Genomic DNA, 17528 nt, shown 5'->3' with positions numbered 1-17528 from the left:
TGAAAAAAAAAAAAAATTACCACAAGTCACTGTTTCTACTGGGTTTGCTCTTCTGGTGTCACTCTTTTTATAGTAGCTGAAAGATATGAGAGAGAGAAGCAGGAAACGGAGAAACATATTTTGGATCTTAAAGCAAAGTTGAGTCATAATGCTGTGATGTCAGAGGTAGAAGAACTAAAGAGATGCATAGAGCGTAAGGACAAGGAGAAAGCACAGCTTGTAATGCACATACAGGTAAGTTTTTCTTCTTGTGGGTTTTATTTTCCTTGCTGTGTTTTTTTTTTTTTTAATAATTTCTTATTTTTAAGGTAAGCGATATGCCATATTAGGGAATAACCTTTAAAATTTAGAGTAACTGCCATGTTCTTCATGGATTCTTTTATAAATAACTTTGAAAATTGATTGGCATTTGTAGAGTTTTTTCTCTCCAATCTTGTAAATAAACCAAAAAAGGTATTTGCTGTTGCCCATGAATTTATGGTTTGGATTGCTTCTCTTTCCCATGTACAAAGAAAAGGTGATTTGATTTTATCAGCAGTTACCATTAACAGTGGTTTCTGGAGTTACTTTTATAAGTTAGTATTTTACTTACTCATTTCCCATTCATAATGCTTCAGAACTAAGGTTTAACTTTCTGGGATACTTAACTTAAATGAACTGGGATACCTTATTCTATGAGCTAGTACAGTAGATTAAGAAAAATAGGTCATAACTCCTCTTTTTTAGCTATTAGAGGGAACATAATGATACATTAATAAGTGTTAGTATTCTTATTTATGGTAAACACATATTTAAAGTGATTCTCTGTGAAAAGAGTAACAGCAGTCTGACACTAGAATTTTAGACGACTTTTATCTTGAACACAGAATGAAATATAAGGGGGTAGTAACCTTCTTATTTATTATAGTAGACTTCTGTGCTTCTTGTTTAGATTTGTCATTGGTAGTAAGATCCCTGAAAAGTAACTGTTTTCTACTGTCTTTCAGTACTGTAAGGAGAAGTGAGGATATTTTCAAAACTTTATGTGGGATTTCAGTAGTCAAGTATTTAACATTTGCTGTACTTGTATTGGGGCATTCAGTAAGGCAGGGAGGTCTGTATTTTGTGTTAATTTTTCTAATGAAGATAATTTTATTTGAAATGGCATTGTATTATTTGTCGAATTCAAAAGTAGGATTTTTTTGTCTTTTCATAGATTTACAGGAACATACTATGCAGTTTACATCTGCTCTTTCCACTTGTCAACTTCTGTGCCAATTTAAATTGAACTGATACAACAAATTATGTTTGGAAAAAAAGTTTCAAAATAAGTTCCTATGTGCTTTATGAAATTGGTTCATTGAACAGGTTTAAAAAGACCTACGGTGTTTCTATAGAGGATAAGGCAAGCAGAACTAATTTCCTGATGCCCACCAGCATTTGTGTTCTAGTTGGCCAGTGCATCTCCAGACTAATCTGAAACATGCTAGTTTTTTTAGTTTTGTGGGACCTGAGAAATACCGATTACTTTGGTGGCAGGAGATAATTGGATAAAACCTTTTATTAAAACTTCTGCTTGTAGAACATACTTTCTTGAGGGTCAGAATGACATTCTGATTGTTATTTCCTTCTCTCTGAAATACTGATGGAAGACTTTTCAGTTGGGGTTATTGCCATTGCTCCGAGTTTGAAATCTTTGACTTCCCTGATTATCTCAACAGAAAACACTTTGTACTTCTTATCTGCTTCCCACTGCCATTCTTCTACAGAGAAAGTAACAGGAAAATAGCTAGTGTGTTTTTGTTTTGATGAGACATCAAGGAATGCAAGGATGTGAATTTCTAAACTTAGGTACTAACAAAGCATTTTGTCAAGCCTGTTCTAACAGCTGCTCCTATCAGATAGTCTGATTCCCAGTTGGAAGTGACCAGTCATGTTTGACTTAAATGTAATTTATCTTTAGTTAGTGGGAAGTAACTTCACTTGCCTCTGGTGTACATGTGATATTAGAAATCTCCTTTGATTTATTTAAATGTCATTGTTCAACATTTTGAGTTGTGTGGTATATTTAGTCCATGACAGTTGCCATAAAAGCACAATATGATGTAAAATGTAAAGGAGGAAAAAGATTATAATCGCATTCTTAAACTCATGTTTAGAAGCGAGTTCGATTTTAAATTATATTTTAAATTTAATAGAGAGAATTTTTATTTCAGTTGCTGTAGCACCTGGGGGTGCTTCTGTAAGATCTTGCAAATGTATGCAGCTATCTTAAATGTATTTTTCTGCATGGAACTATATAGATATGGGGCTGTTAGGCTGACTGTTATGACCTGACTTGTTAGGCTAAGAAATAAATAAAGTACACACATTGTGAGATGCAATACTCTAGTGTTTCCATAAGCAGTTTTAGACTCTTGTGAAATTGTTAGAATGAGAAGTAACTAGTAAATCAAATTAGGTCAAAGTAGTCTTACAATATTGTCCACTAGAGTGTAACAGCAGACAGTCAGTTTACTAAAATACTTCAGATTTTCTGATGGAAAGTTACTGATTTGCTTATTTAAGATTAGAAATCTTCAGTAATATAAGTCTTTCAGGCTTACGAAGATTGATTAAGATCTTATCCTCACTAAAATTAATTTTATGGCTTTTCATCCTCTAATGAGGAATGTTAGCCAGTTTATTCATTATATGAGTCAAGATATCTGAAGATCAATAATTAACACTTTTCTGAATATAAAGATATATTCTTACAAAATAAGAGAAATCAATACCTTTGCAGACCTGCCTATTTGAAGACTAGATGCTTATTGCTGTGGGGGTTGTACTAGATGACCTTTGAAGGTCCCTTCCAACCCAAAATATTCTATGATTATTGAAAATACTGAATGTTATGAAAACAGTATATATAGGCCCAAAATACAGAGTACTAATGTGAAGTTCTGTGTGATGATCTTAATAAAATGCAGTTTTGTGAGTGAAGCCTCAGTAACTGGTTTCAGAATATGCTCTTGAAGAAGGTATATGGAAAACATTTTTCCTGACTTGCTTGTGAGACTGTCCTGGGAAATATCAGATTTGGGATGTGCAGCAGTTCTTCTTATTATTAGAACGTGTGGTTTCAATTTAATTCAATATTGAAAGGCCAACTAATTTTGGCTCTAGTATGCTTGCTACATTTTCAAATGTCTTTGCACTTTGTTCTAGAAACATCTACCATCTGTGGTGAATGCTGTTCTTTCATTGCCAATTATCTGTTTCTTCTCATCTGTTTAACTTCATCTCTTCACATCTTACTGTTTTCTTTAGTCCATATTTGTCTAATGTGTAATATGTGAGAATCCTGGTCAATAATTCCTTCTCAAACTTAAAATATAAAAACTAACAAGAACAAGCAGATGAGGAACAAATACAGAAGATATAAATAGGATAGAATAACCATGTATGTTATATCTTTGTTGAAATTCTTGACCATTGCAGAGGGAGAGATTCTGTGGGCTTACAGGGTTTTCCCTAGTAGTCAAGGGGATCTTTTATGCTGTTCCCATTTTAGATAGAAATGCTATTTAATGTTGCTGTATGTTGTTTGGTGAGGTTTCATACTGTATATCTTTAGAGTTGGAATTTTCATATTCTGCTGTGATAATTCCAGGAGTTAACATCTGACCTGGAAAACAGGGAGAAGCAGCAGGAAAAAATTCTGGACCAGCTAAAGGAGATAGAGAGTTGCTACAAGGCTTGTGAGGATGGCCGTAGACAAACTGAACTCCAGTCTGCTGAGTTAGCTCAGCAGGTGGAAGAGAGTACCAAAGAAGCAGAACGGTACTTCACTGAATTCAAGCAAGCCGAGGCACTCAGGCTGGAGGCTGAGAAAAAAAGAGAAGATCTGAAAGTGAGAGCGCAGGAAACTATCCGCCAATGGAAGCTGAAATATAAGAAACTGAATCATGAGGTGGAAAAACAAAATGAAACCATCAGCCAGCTGATGGACAAGAATAGTCAGGTAAGATTAGCTGGGGGGAGGGGGGGAGGGTTGTACTGTGTTTTTTTTTTTTTTGTTTAGAAAAATTTAGAAATGAAGATAAGGATTAGGTTATGCAAACTGTGATTTAAACCCCTTTCCACCTTAAGTCCTGCACCAAATTTCCTGGTGAGCTACAAAACGGCTAATAGGTGGCGGTATTTTTTAGGTATTAGGGAGTTCCGCATTTGCTTCTTTATCCAGTATGTATTCTAATCTCTCCACTTAATCAAATCTTTCTTCTTGCAAAGAAAATAGTTTCTCTACGAATGTTGCTTTTACTTTATCTTTTCATTTAACACTTAAGGTAACAGCTTGTTTTTAATTAGTTTTAAAGGAAATAATGTGATGTTATTTAAAAAAAAAATCACATTAACTAATAACTCATGTTCAAGTTATGCATTGTCTTATGTACTTAACAGTGGTCACATCTTGGAAAGTAGGTGTTTACTTTCACCATGTATGTCAGGTTCCTAGCAGATGGTAATGCTGTGTGCTACTAGTGTATTATTAATTTTCTATATTTGAAGCCATAATGGGTTTGAAATTAATAAACTCTACCACATCTAAGCGGTGATTCCTGGGCCTGCTATTTCTCTCCTGAACTGCCTATCATATTCCTTATTCTTTATTATTTGCTCTATCCATGCTCCAACAATTGATTCCATAGTAATCATGTATTGATTAGCCCTAGCAGTTGTCTGAGGAAGTAAGGCTTGCAAACATTTCAGAAGTTAGTCATCTCTTACCTAGGCAAATGGAGGTGTTGACGAAAGGAAGAAAACCTGAATCATTTAGAAATCATATGTGTCTCTCAGAGAAATAAGAAGCAAAAAGTAGAGGAGAGAAAGTTGTGAATAATAAGCAGGAGGAGCACCAAAAGGTTCTGGAATCATTCTTCATGTAAATCCATGGATAGGTCTTTATAATGGCAATTAATAGAGCTGTCCACATTGAAGTTTTCTTTGTCACATAAGACTCTGCCATGGATTTTACCTCTTTTTATGTGACAAAGGCATAAAAATGCCAAATGCAGTCACTTCGGTTTAAGCTCCATTTAAGAAATGCTGTCAGTATTTGTTCTTATTTTTAAAATCATGCATCCTGCCAACAAGTTTGAGGTAAGCATCACTCCTGAAGAAAATCTCTCTCTTGGTGGATATGTTACATCAAATAAAATGTGTGTCATTGTGGAAGAGAAAAAAAATATAAACAGTATTTTCATGTTCTCAGTACAAAGTTGTAGACAGTTTCCATATGAGGATATAATCAGTCTAAATGCAGCATTCATGAATAAGCGTCAGGGAACTAGATGAACGTGATTTAACCAGCTTTGAAATATACAGACAATTAACATCTGAGACAAAAATTTATAAAGGAGAAATGGCAGTCTGTTGTCTTTGCTTTCTGTTATAAGACTTTAAAGGGTTAATAGTAAATTTTCAAAATTGGATTACAGTCATAACTTGCAATTTTGAGATGTTCAAAATTGTTGCAGACAATGGGTGGGCTATAGAAAGACTGTTTAGATTTCATTCTTTTGGAGTTACAGGTGTAATTTGGCTGAAATCTTGCTTATGTGGTTATCCTTGATATTGGTTGACAGTGGAATCTCTACCATCTTGTGTCTTTGGAATATATTTTTTTCCAAGTATGTTATGTAGAAAACATGTTTACAATCAAAGTCAAACACTGAGGGTTTGTTCTTTTTTTTTTCCTTCAGGAAAAAAGGCACAATGGTCATTACCTCATAACCTTGATTTATTATTTTTGTATTTTGTTTTCCATTGCTTATTCTTGATGTAATTATAAATGGGTTTATTTTTTTTAACCTGCAAACTGTTAATTTCCTTTTTTCTGAATTATTTCAAGTAATCTTGCTATAAGAAATGTGTACAGTTTGTGGAATTAGTGGAAAGAATAAAATTCAGTATAAAATTTATTTAAGCTGGTTCAAAGAATCCAGTAGTTTGTGATATATATCAGGAAATCCAGTGTTGTGCATTTTATAATTTTTTTCCTGTAGCAGAAGTTCTGTGTGACTTATGGTAGCGGTACTGTAAATTCCTTCTTATTTTAAACAATGTTAAAAAAAATTAAATATAACTTGAGATAAGTAAGAATCCAGAATGATGTGTGTGTAACAAAAGTTTAATGAAATACAGTATTTAGTAACACACATGTATTTGCAGTCCAATTTTTTCCCTATAATTTAGCACATTTTTGAGGATGTTTTTTAAACTTGAAATACATCAATGCTGGGGAAAAAAACTGCAGCCCTTAGGCCCCTTAGGAAAACAGTGGAATTTTCTATTAAATGTGGCTGATTTTTTAAGATGAAGTCTTCATTTCTTGGCTTTGATGCATGAGAGAACCAGGCTTTTAACTGCTGTTCATTCATCTACTGTGTGCAGATTAAAAAAAAAAAATAAATTAATAAACCTCGCATGTAATATTTTAGAAAAATAAACAGAACAAGCCAGCCTATGAAATGGACCTATAGGTAAGGTCTGCGTGACCATTAGTCATCCCTGTATTCTGCTGCATTACTGTATTGCCTCATTTCCTCCATCTTGCTACTTGGAGGGGCCAGCAAAGAAATACATCTGATTTTGCAAAGAGGGTAAGAAAAGCAGGGGATTATCCAAAACTATCTCTGCTTGGGAGGCTAAATCGTGTCAGGACAAATATATGTTTGAGGTCACAAATGTCTGTGTCTAAAGAAACACTGAATACATTTGAACTGAATTCAAAACAAGCAAAATTTCTGTGTTTTTACAGAACAAAGTGTGCTAATTGTTCATTAGACATTAGCATGTCTAAGGACATCCAGTAATTTTCTTTCATTAGCTTAGGTTGCACTGGATTTTTTTCCTGTTTCCTAGGCCCTCAAAGAAAAGGATGACCTCAGAAGTCAACTTCTCTCTGCTATACACCAAATAGAAAACCTTCGGAAAGAGCTGAATGATGTGCTTACAAAGAGAGCCCACCAGGAAGAACTCCTCCGCTGTAAAGAGGCAGAACTGAATGAAATGAAGTCTCACCAGGTATCTCTTGAAGAAGAGATGAAAGAGGTTCAAGGTACTGTAAATAAACTGGAGAATGAGTTGAAACAGCAAGTCTTACTACAAAATCAAATACAAGCTGAAAAGGAACACTTGGAGACAGAGCTTGCAACTAGTAACTTGATCCGTAAAAAAGACCAAGAAAGACTCTTAGAAGTGCAAGCAGATGTAACAAACCTAAGCTCTGTACGTGTGGAACTAACAAATAGAATAGCAGAAGAGGAGAAAGTCAGAAAGGAATTACATAAGAGCCTCTCAGATCTCCAGAAACAGCAGGAATCTAAGCATGAAGAGGTGACTTCAGCTAACAGGCAGCTGAAGATGGAAAGAGAAGTTCACCGACAGGAGTTGGCAGATCTTCAGTCAGAATTACAAAATGCTAAAATCAAACATGAAGGAAACATTCAAGAGCTCACCAAACTCCTTAAACAAGAAAAGGGTGATGCAGAGGCTCAGATTAGAATGCTAAAGGTACTTTATTCTGAAAAGTTCCAATGTCAGGCTTCCCCTCTCCCCCCTATTGAATGATGAAGGTAGTACAACATGTGCTTTAAAACATTTAACACAAATTTTGTTGCAGGTCATTATAAAGGTTTAAAGTTCAGGGTAAAAAAAATTAACAGTAACAGTTTTAGGTGAAGAGCTTTTCTTATTTCAAAAGTAGTGAAACAGGTATATTTGTGATCAGAACAGGAGGAGATATATGAGGCTGTAGTGGTTTAATATGATTTGATCCTTTCTTTAGTTGTTACTTTTACAATTATTGTCATGGCTCTATTAAAGAACCTGCATATTTCAGGAATTATGCATTTTTGTAAATCTTTAAAATGACTTTTTCTGCATCATGAAATTTTTCTGGAAACACTTTCAAAATGCCAAGTGATAATGTGTAACACTTGTTAAGGTTAATTTTGAAAGTTCTGTTTCAAGGAGTTTTTAGAATTTCTAATTTCTGTACTATTTCTCAGAAAAGTGACTATGTTCAAATAGTAAATGATGAAATATAGCATTTTATTTAGGAATACACAAGTTAATGGCTTTAGTTTACATCAACTGCTTCTTCTTCAAGGCTATTGCATTGGAAAGAAATAGTTTTAGTGGCTTTAGCTGATTGATAGAATACAATTGAGAAGTTAAGTCGAAGTGGTCTAAAATGCATAATTAACTGTCAACAGTTGAATGCACTATGAATTGCACTTCTATTGAAGCAATTTTTATTACATGGTTAAATATATATGCAAGATTATTACTAGGACATACAAAATACTAATTTGTATATTTATATTAATGGAGGCAGCAGTTTTCCAGATAGGTTGTAAATTACTGACATATTTTGAGTGTGCTTTTGAAGCACTATAAATACACTTTCCACCTTGGTCCCATCAAATTAAAAATTTTCTCATGTCAAAATTCTACCAATTTAACCATAAAAAAGCTATAAAATCCCTAATCAAAGCTTAAGTGATTTATGATTTACTTCATTGTAAGTAATTTAGACATGTTTATTTCCCTTCTCACAAACATGTATCTAGTTAAAAATGCATATTTTCCTCTCTTTTGCAGTTATGAATTGATGTTACTTAGAAAAGTATGGTTAATTATTTAGTATATCGTTTATGATAATAACTGACAATAATTCTTAAGACCGTGCTAACACAGAATGTATCTAATGAAGATAGCAGTAAAAATCTGGAAGGTTGTTAGCGGAAGGATCATTAAAATCAAAATATTTTGACAGCACTGCTTAACACTGGGGACTTAATTTGTGGCGTGTCTTGCTATTTCAGTGATCTCTCAAAATATGTGTTTTTTCTTTGACAATGACATAAAAATTAAAACTGTACATTTAATGTCAAGGGGAGAGAAGGAAAGTGTATTCTGGATGGTAGTAAGCAAATAATGAGTTGATCATACTGTATGTTCCTTTTCTACTGAAACCTTTTCTTACCACCAATCTTGCGGTAAGGTCCTTGATATCGGTACTGATTGTTGTATCTGAACAGAATATTTAAAAATTAACTGCTTTCTTTTATTCCCAGTGCCATGAATTCCCAGAATCTTTAATCTACACACAGTTTCTTTACAGCACTGTGTCTCTGAAACATAGAACAGAGGGCTTGAGGGAGATGGATTTTGTAAGATAATAAGGTGGGCTTCTTTTTTTAGGAGTACACAGAATGATAATGACAACACTGTCTTGCTTCAGAGACTATATGTGCAGTAAAATAAATAATCATATCCATCTCTAGGAAGACCTGATGAAAACGTGTCACCATGGAGGTGATTTGGTTACTTTTTGTCTGAAGTCATCATTACATCGCAATTGGATTTTCACTTTTATGGACATAGTTTTTCTTCCAAATTACAGTAAAACTTAGCATGCCTTTTGTTTAGTTGTATTCAAATATTGTGGTTTTAGGGTGGAGTTTAGGGAAATCCAACAGAAGAGTTTTTTGTTGGGTGTGGGTTTTCTTTTTTTTTTCTTTTTACCAATTCTAATTTTCTCTTGCTCTTGAAGTAGTAATCTTGACCTTATTTATGTCTCAGCCTTGTCCAACCTTTGTAACTGCTTTTGGGAAAGAATATACATAACCCTGTCCAGAGGTTCTTATTGTTAAAGTCTTAAAAATAAAGGTCAGTTGGGAGAGACTTGGAGAGTGAAGGAAAATTTAGCACAAGACCCAAAGCCTTAAACTTAACTAGAGGAGGAATTTTGAGTTACTTTCAGGAAAGCAAGGGTGCAGAGACCTGTGTTTACAGGACCAACTGCTGCCTAGGTTGTAAAAAGAAGTGACTTGATCCTCATTGTTCCCTCTCTTGCTTCCTCTGCATGATACTTTCTGCTTCTTGTGTGGCTTTCTGTAGTGCTGCACTGGATTGAAAAATTACCTGGTAGTTAAGGATTTTTTGAGGTAGTAGGGGAGGTACCATAAGAATGTCGTATGTTGCAATAGAACTGGAAAAGAGCATAGAATTTTGTATAATGTGTCAGTCTTGAGAAGGATCTTACTGTCTCAGTACTGAGATTCTAGTGCTTAAGCTTTTAATTCTGTTTCAGCTAGAATATTCTAATGAATTCCCAACCAATGTCTTTATGATGTCTTTTTTTATTATTTGAAATGTTAGATAAACTAGGGATAGGAAATTAAGTGGTTTGCTTAGTGTTCCTCAATCAGCTATGTGTTTAGAAGCTCTGAATTTGTCCCTTATTTTACTGTGTATCCTCATTTGCTTTAAAAATATCCTTGTTTTCTTAGAATAATGAAATACAATATGTCCTTGTGCCTGATAGCACTTTCAAATATTAATCTTTATTGTAAGATTATGTAGAGGTATGTTTCTCTCTATATAAAATTGTGTATGTATACGTATTCTTTTCTTCTATACATATACCAGGTGGGTATAGTTATTTTTTTCCTGAAGATTATCAAATGTGGAATATGTGTTCAATAAAGTTTAATTAAGATTAATTAAATTATCAATTAAATTATGATCAAATAAATTATGGATTTGCTTGTCCACATCAGAAACTAATAAAAATTATCTTACTTTATTGTGTCTCAGAGGTAATATAAGTGAGGAATTTGTTTTTTTGGATTGTGTCCATCTGCATAGTCATAGTACAATTAGCTTTAGTAGGAACTGAAAAGTTGATCTTATGAGCATATTCATAGAAAATGTTTTAGGCATTGCAGGCTTATCTTTGTGTTCATAAGTCTTTGTGGACTTAGGACACTAAAGTTCTTTCTCAGAATTGTCCGGAGAAGTTTTTGTACTCTGTTGGCTCTGGTGTCTAAATTGACTCATATAACTTCTCTCCTTACCCTTCTTCCCCATAAAAGTTATATTTATAGTGTAACTGGGAGAACAGAATTTCTGCTTATCCTCAGGAAGGATTTTACTCTGCAGGCAAATTTTTGTGTGTACCTGTATCCCACAGTTCATCAAATATGAAACTACCTTTGAGTAATATGTCTGTAATTTACTTCTTTGTATTTTTTTTTTTTTTTCATTTTCTAGATATTCTAGAGAATTCTTCAAATCTGTCAATTTTAATCAGTTATTTTTTCCACTGGAAATCAATATACCTGATTCACTCACCTAGTTAGAAATTTCAAGGCCCTTAAATGTTGTTCTTCATTTCTCTCTGCAATGTTTCCATGAATAGCATGAAACCCAGTTCTAGAAATAAAAATACCAAGTATTTGCAGATATAAATTTAGTATTAGGTTCTGAAATGAAATGGTATTCCTAGACTTTATGATTCCAAATTATTTCAGTAATGGAAAAATTGCATAAATATTGGGCTTCTTAAGGTGATGTAAGCTGATGAGTATAGCAGAGTTGAAATGCAGAATCTGAGACTTCTGTTTACTGCTTTTAAAACACTGTATGGTTCTACAACTCTGTGATACATGTTTTCTATGTTCAGGTGATTGATTGCACTTCTTAATATAAATTAAATGTAAAAAAATAATAGAAATATACTTCCATAATATTTTTTCCATGGATTTGAAACTGTTGTCTGAAGAGTGTTTTAAAATAACCCATATGGTGACTTTGTAATCTGTTTTCCCATTACCATCAGATGGAGCTTTTAGAAGAGAAGAACATAGTGAAAGCTCAGTGTCAGCAACTAGGGAAGATAAAATTTGAGTGTGATAAATTGACAGAAGAATTAACCCAAAATGAAGAAGAAAATATAAAACTCAGGCGGAAATGTGAATTTATAAAACAAGAACTGGAGAAAAAGGTAAACTTACCTAGTTTTAACCATTATACATCTCTTTGGTGATAATTATCTAAAATAAATGATGAATTATAGAAAGAGTAAATTTAAAATACAAAAATTAAATGTGCATAGTAAAGAATATACAATTATAATGTAGTGTACAATTTCTGTATAAGTCAAGAAGGGAAAAGTGCTTTGAAGGAGTCATGAATTATATCCCTCCAAAGATTTGCTAATACTGTTTTGGCATAGAAAGAGAAATGCTGTTACCTGCTGTATTTTTAATATAGGCAACTATAGTTTGTCATCCATTGCACTTCTACTAGTTTGATGCTGGTGCCGGTAGGAGAGCATTGGAGTAGGCTGCCCAGGGCAATGGTTGAGTCACCATCCCTGGAGGTATTTAAAGGATGTGTAAGTGTGGCACTTAGGGACATAGTTTAATGGTGGACTTGGCAGTGTTAGGTTAATGGTTGGACTCGATGATCGTAAAGGTCTTTTTTAACCTGAATGATTCTATGATTCCATATATTTCCCCTTCCCAGAATTTGTATGTTAGAAATTACCTAGCTCCACAGTTGTGTCTAATGAGAGCAGTGTATGAAGATTTCCAATAAATAAAACTTAAACTGTTGCACCTTGTTGTTGCAGAGGTCTATAATTAATAAATTTTTGAAATTACTATTCTTGCTTTTCTCACTATTCTCAGCACACTTGAACATACTGAAATGTACCTGCTAAAGTGTTTAGCTTACGCTGCATTACATCCTCCTGATCTCAGCAGCAGACAGGTCTGAAGCAACTTCATTTCTCACAAGAGTTTTGTCATACTAATGACAATGCATAATTCAATATACAGTTTAACAGAACTGCTCCTGGGTTCAGTTTTACTCAGATGGTGCTTCAATTGTAGATATAAAGGAGGAGAATATGAATTTTTAAAAGAGGTGCAACATATTTAATAATCTTTCTGACACTGGATGATAACATAAAATGCTTTCCACAGTGCCAGTCACTGTCTGATGTGATATTCTTATGCAGGTGTCCTTCAGAGATCTCTTTGATGACAGAGATTAAATGCCTGTAACTGATTTAGGGCAAAAGATAATAAGGGGAGTATTTGTCTTAGGCTGCCTATCCTAGTGTGAAAAGTAGATTTATAGTAGAATGCCTGGTTTTGGCTCTGAAAATAGGCTCTGTGATTGTTTGGTTTGCATTTGGTAGCAGCTTCTTCATAACTGATTTGAGGGAGAATAAGGAGGATCAAGAGAGGAACTTATGAGTACTATTAGAAGGTATTATTTTCCATGGTAAGGAACTGAACTTGGTGAATGAGTGAGTTTAGTGTTATTATCACATTTTGCTAATGATGTGTTATAATATAAATGGAATAATTTATCTTTATTTTGTTTTCCTCTTTCATTCCAGAATAAACAGGTCAGCAATGAAGAAGATCATTTGAGGAGGATGGATGCGGCTAGACTGCAGTTTAAGGATCAGCTGCGTCACTTAGAAATGGAACAGGAATCTATTCTCACCATGATAGGAAGTGAAATTGATGTTGCTTGTGAAATTTTTTCTCGGGACTCCATGGAGAAATTAAAAGTAATTCTAAGTATTCTGCAGGTTTTGTTATTTCCTTAATGAATGTTTGTAGCTGAGTTTGTGTGCATTGTTGTCACCTATCACTTCACTGGTGAATGCAGAATGCAGAAAGACCTATCACATTTTCTCCTTGTATGAAGTATTAATGAAGCATTCCAACACAAATTTATTTTCTTTTTATCCACATAGGGAAGGTAACGATTTTCTTTTCATGCCCATCAAATATTGAAAACAAGTGATTTGTCTTTTTCATGAAAGCACTAAGAACATCATCATGAAGCATAATTAAAGATTTGGGGGATTTTCATTTTTTACTTTTGATAAGACATTTATGTGGCACATAGCATTTCTATAGGTATACTGGTAACAGTAGATGACTGACAACAATTGCTTCTGCTACTTCTGGTTTATGTGCAGCCATTGTTCTGCAGAATGCAGGAAAAAAACAGTTGAATGACTTTGCAGTTGGCCTTAAGAAATAGTAATTTTTAAGTAGAGTCTGATTATATTACTTGGAAATATTATTATATTCTTGAAAAAGGACGTAAAGTTTCAAACTGAGAATATATACCTTGATTCAGAGATACGTGCTGGGGATGTTTGAAATGCATTGTCGTATCAGTGATTCTTAGAAGAAATCTATGCAGATTCAGAATACAACTTACTATTGTTGCAATTTAGTGAAGCTGCACCATTAAAGAAAATTTGTATCAGCGAGTTTCCATAATTTGCTTTTAAATGTGACTAATTTATGGCTAAATAGTTATATTAATGCATTTACAGATATAATTTCCAAGCTGGATTTTCAGCAAAGAATATTTTTTGATGCATTTCAAATAGTGGGAAAGACTTTTTGTCTTTTCTGTGTCCAATTCCCATTTTTTATTCCTGTTTCTTTCTCCCCTACGATTCCATAGGCAGTATCGCTTACACCAACAGTTCTGAATGATCCTCATCGCTGGTTAGCAGAAACAAAGGTAATAGTCAATCTCCTGAAAATTTTACTGAGATTTACCATGTTGACCATGACATATCTTATCTGAGCTCTCTTTTTGTTTTCCTTTGCATGAACCTTAGATACTAACTTTTACTGACCAAAAAGAATTAGCATACCTTTTTTTTAAAAAAAAAAATCAATAAATGCTTTAAATTCTGTCAACATACAATAGAAAGAGAAAGATATTTGGAAAGGAAGGACTATCTCTTGATGTTTAGGCATACACTAATTCAATGCGAATTTCTAGGCATACGCTAGCAAATTCATGCTCCTGATAAAAATTAAAAAACCCAAACCAAACAAAAAAAAAACAAACAAAGAAAAAACAAAAAAATCCTCAAAGTCCTCCCCCCCCAAGCCCCCAAACCGCTAAAAAACAAAGCCCAAACCCAACCAGCCAAATGAAAAAAAAAACACACAACACTAAAATCTGTGTATTGCTTATTCACATACAATTATCAGCCAAAATATATCTCTTTTGAGACTCTTTGAAGGTCAATATACGTCCTCTTAATCTATCTGAATGAACCTTTTATTGTTACTGTTTAGTAATGGGTACAAACGAGTAATCTCTGACTCCAAAGGTAGCTTGACCAGTTAACATTTCTCTTGTTTTCATTAGAATTCTTTACTTTTTATTATCCTATTTTTAAAATTCTTTTTTAATGTAGACTAAGCTTCAGTGGCTGTGCGAGGAGGTAAAGGAGAGAGAAAGTAAGGAAAAAAAGCTGCGATGCTACTTACGACAGAGCCGAGAACAGCTCAAGCACTTTACACAGGTGAAGGAGGCTGAACATCAGTCTCTTTTTAAACAGATACAAAAGCAAGAAAAACTTCTGGAAGAAGTTCACAGAGAAAAAAGAGGTATGTTGCTGGTTCGATTTTTGGTGAGAAAAGGGAGAAAGAATTTTATGATTCTACTAATTATAATACCTGTGTGGCACATTCAGATGTATTTTGTCAACTGCTTATTGCAAACTCTGATTTTGTAATGTGCTAGTGATAACCAAGAAAACCAAGTTAGGTGTTTTGTTTCCCTTACTGACAGAAAGTGCAAATGCAATAAACTATGTTTGAACCCAGTCCAATTGCTGAATAACACATGAGTTTGCAACATGGGCAGTAGATATAGAAGTTATTTTTCAACTGTGCCATCTGTGGCATTCCATAACCCAGGCAAAGAGGAGTTACTCAGGAGTCTCAGGCAGCATTGCTAATGCTGCTTTTATCTGCTGAAAAGAAAGAGCCAAAAGCACTGTCAAATTCTGCGCAGTTACTCCCTTTTGCTTAAATTGTATGTATAAAGAACTGTGGTGACTTTTTTTCTCATCCCTTCTATATTGCAAAATGAAGTAAGACAGGCTCTGATTCTAAATAAAATGAATGACATTGTATGGAATACCACAAAAACCATAGTTTTCTAGCTCTCCATGCTTATCATGAAGGGGAAATACTAATTGGATTGTACTGATCAATTTAAATGTTTTGAGAGAGATGGACCTCACTGTCCCCAGCCAAAAGCCATTTATTAGTGTCTGATCAGGAACTTGTAGTTTAATATTTTATATCCTATGAGGACAGGATGAGAGAGTTGGGCTTGTTCAGCCTGCAGAAGAGAAGGCTCAGGAGAGATGTTATTGCAGCCTTTTAATACTTAAAGGGGGCTTATAAGAAAAATGGGGACAGCCTTTTAGTAGGGCCTATACTGATAGGATAAAGGGTCATGGATTTAAACTAAAAAGGGGTTGATACAGACTGGGTATAAGGAAGGCTGTTTTTACAGTGAGAGTGGTGATATGCTGGAACAGGTTGCCCAGAGAGGTGGTAGATGCCCAATCCCTGGGAACATCAAAGGTCAGATTGGATGGGGCTCTGAACAACTTTATCTAGTTGAAGATGCCCCTGCGCATTGCAGGAGGGTTGGACTAGATGACCTTCAGAGGTCCCTTTTCAACCTAAACCATTCTATGATTCTGTGATACTCCCATAATATTAGTAATCGGTGATAATTTTCTGTCTCTAGATACAATTGTCTAGAAGTGTAACAGTAGAATAAAAAATATAATATAGGCAGTGATGACAATTCTTTAACCAAAGGAACTGAAACCAGATTTTTTTATGTAAAAAGAGAGAGGGGAGGAAATGTCATATGAGGCTAATTCTTGGCGTTAAGGCTTCATATTATCTCAAGACCTGCAGTGACTGTTTTGAGAATATTGCTTGTCCAATGCATGCATGCATGTGTATGCTTCCTTGAACTCTCCCTCTAAGGTACTGTCACAGCAGAAGAGCAAGTTTCTGAATGCATGAAGAGAATGTGGATAGCTGGGAATCTTACAGGTAGAGCTACAAGAATGTGATCAAAAGAAAAAGAGATAAAGCTAATGCATGAAAATGATCAATGAGAAAATAGGCTAATTGACACAAGGTCCATGAATCAGAATTTCCAGAATAAATTCTATTCAAAATATTCTGATTTCTAAATCAGAAATAAATGCTCTAGTTCCACATCTTTTGGATAAAACTTTTTCAAGGATCTGATGAAGCCTGAAAAAATGGAAGGCTACATGGTGAGGAGATGCTATTTTGATGTCTATAAATGGCTGATGCTAACCTGACTTATGAGCAGAATAAAGTACTTCTACAAAAACTTTGCGTGTGGGTGAACCTTACTATTAACATGCCTTATGAGTTGATACAGTGTATAAATATGGCTGACTTGTTACCTGGTTTGCATCTTTTTGTGTAATATGTTAGACTACTATGTGCATACCTCACTGTGTCATGGTCCAGTCTTTCACTGTATTCTGTTCCCTCAGTTTCTGAAGGAAGCTGTCAACTCTCAGGTTTTCTTTTCCTGCGTTCCTTCAAAAACTTTGTTCTGGCCTTTATTCAGGACTCAATACTGATAGCGATGGAGTATTTTTTTTATTTTTTTTTTTTTTTGGCAGACAGAATAAATATTCTTTACTCTCTTTAATCATTTTATTAGTAGTCATTTTGTATGTAGACTCAGACCAGATGAAAGTAAAATTTTACATAAGTTTAATTACAGCTTCTATTAGCTGACTTAATTACTTATTTTGTGCAATATAGTAACAAATAATAGCAAAACAACTGTCCTGG

At 34.2% G+C, this 17528-nt stretch overlaps 1 protein-coding gene across 17 annotated transcripts in view; it reads left to right on the top strand.

Annotated features, from left to right (window-relative positions):
- Window positions 1–17528, top strand: part of CEP128 (centrosomal protein 128) — a 140781-nt gene that overhangs the window by 33214 nt on the left and 90039 nt on the right. For 13 of the 17 annotated variants that reach the window (XM_062636228.1, XM_062636218.1, XM_062636217.1 and 10 more), the window contains 7 exons: window positions 74–234; window positions 3635–3985; window positions 6889–7539; window positions 11657–11821; window positions 13229–13405; window positions 14323–14382; window positions 15074–15266. In XM_062636228.1, coding sequence (XP_062492212.1) covers window positions 74–234; window positions 3635–3985; window positions 6889–7539; window positions 11657–11821; window positions 13229–13405; window positions 14323–14382; window positions 15074–15266 — 1758 coding nt within the window. Of the gene's footprint in view, window positions 1–73; window positions 235–3634; window positions 3986–6888; window positions 7540–11656; window positions 11822–13228; window positions 13406–14322; window positions 14383–15073; window positions 15267–16673; window positions 16896–16936; window positions 17053–17528 lie in introns of those variants that run through there. The other 4 variants (XM_062636231.1, XM_062636229.1, XM_062636221.1 and 1 more) reach the window with 4 other exon arrangements.

Source organism: Pezoporus occidentalis, unplaced genomic scaffold (genome assembly GCF_034315485.1).
Source record: "Pezoporus occidentalis ecotype Australia unplaced genomic scaffold, CSIRO_AGI_Poc_V1 ctg47, whole genome shotgun sequence".
Taxonomy (NCBI): domain Eukaryota; kingdom Metazoa; phylum Chordata; class Aves; order Psittaciformes; family Psittacidae; genus Pezoporus; species Pezoporus occidentalis.
The sequence above is the reverse complement of the archived record's forward strand: the minus strand, read 5'-3'. Positions and strand labels throughout refer to the sequence as shown.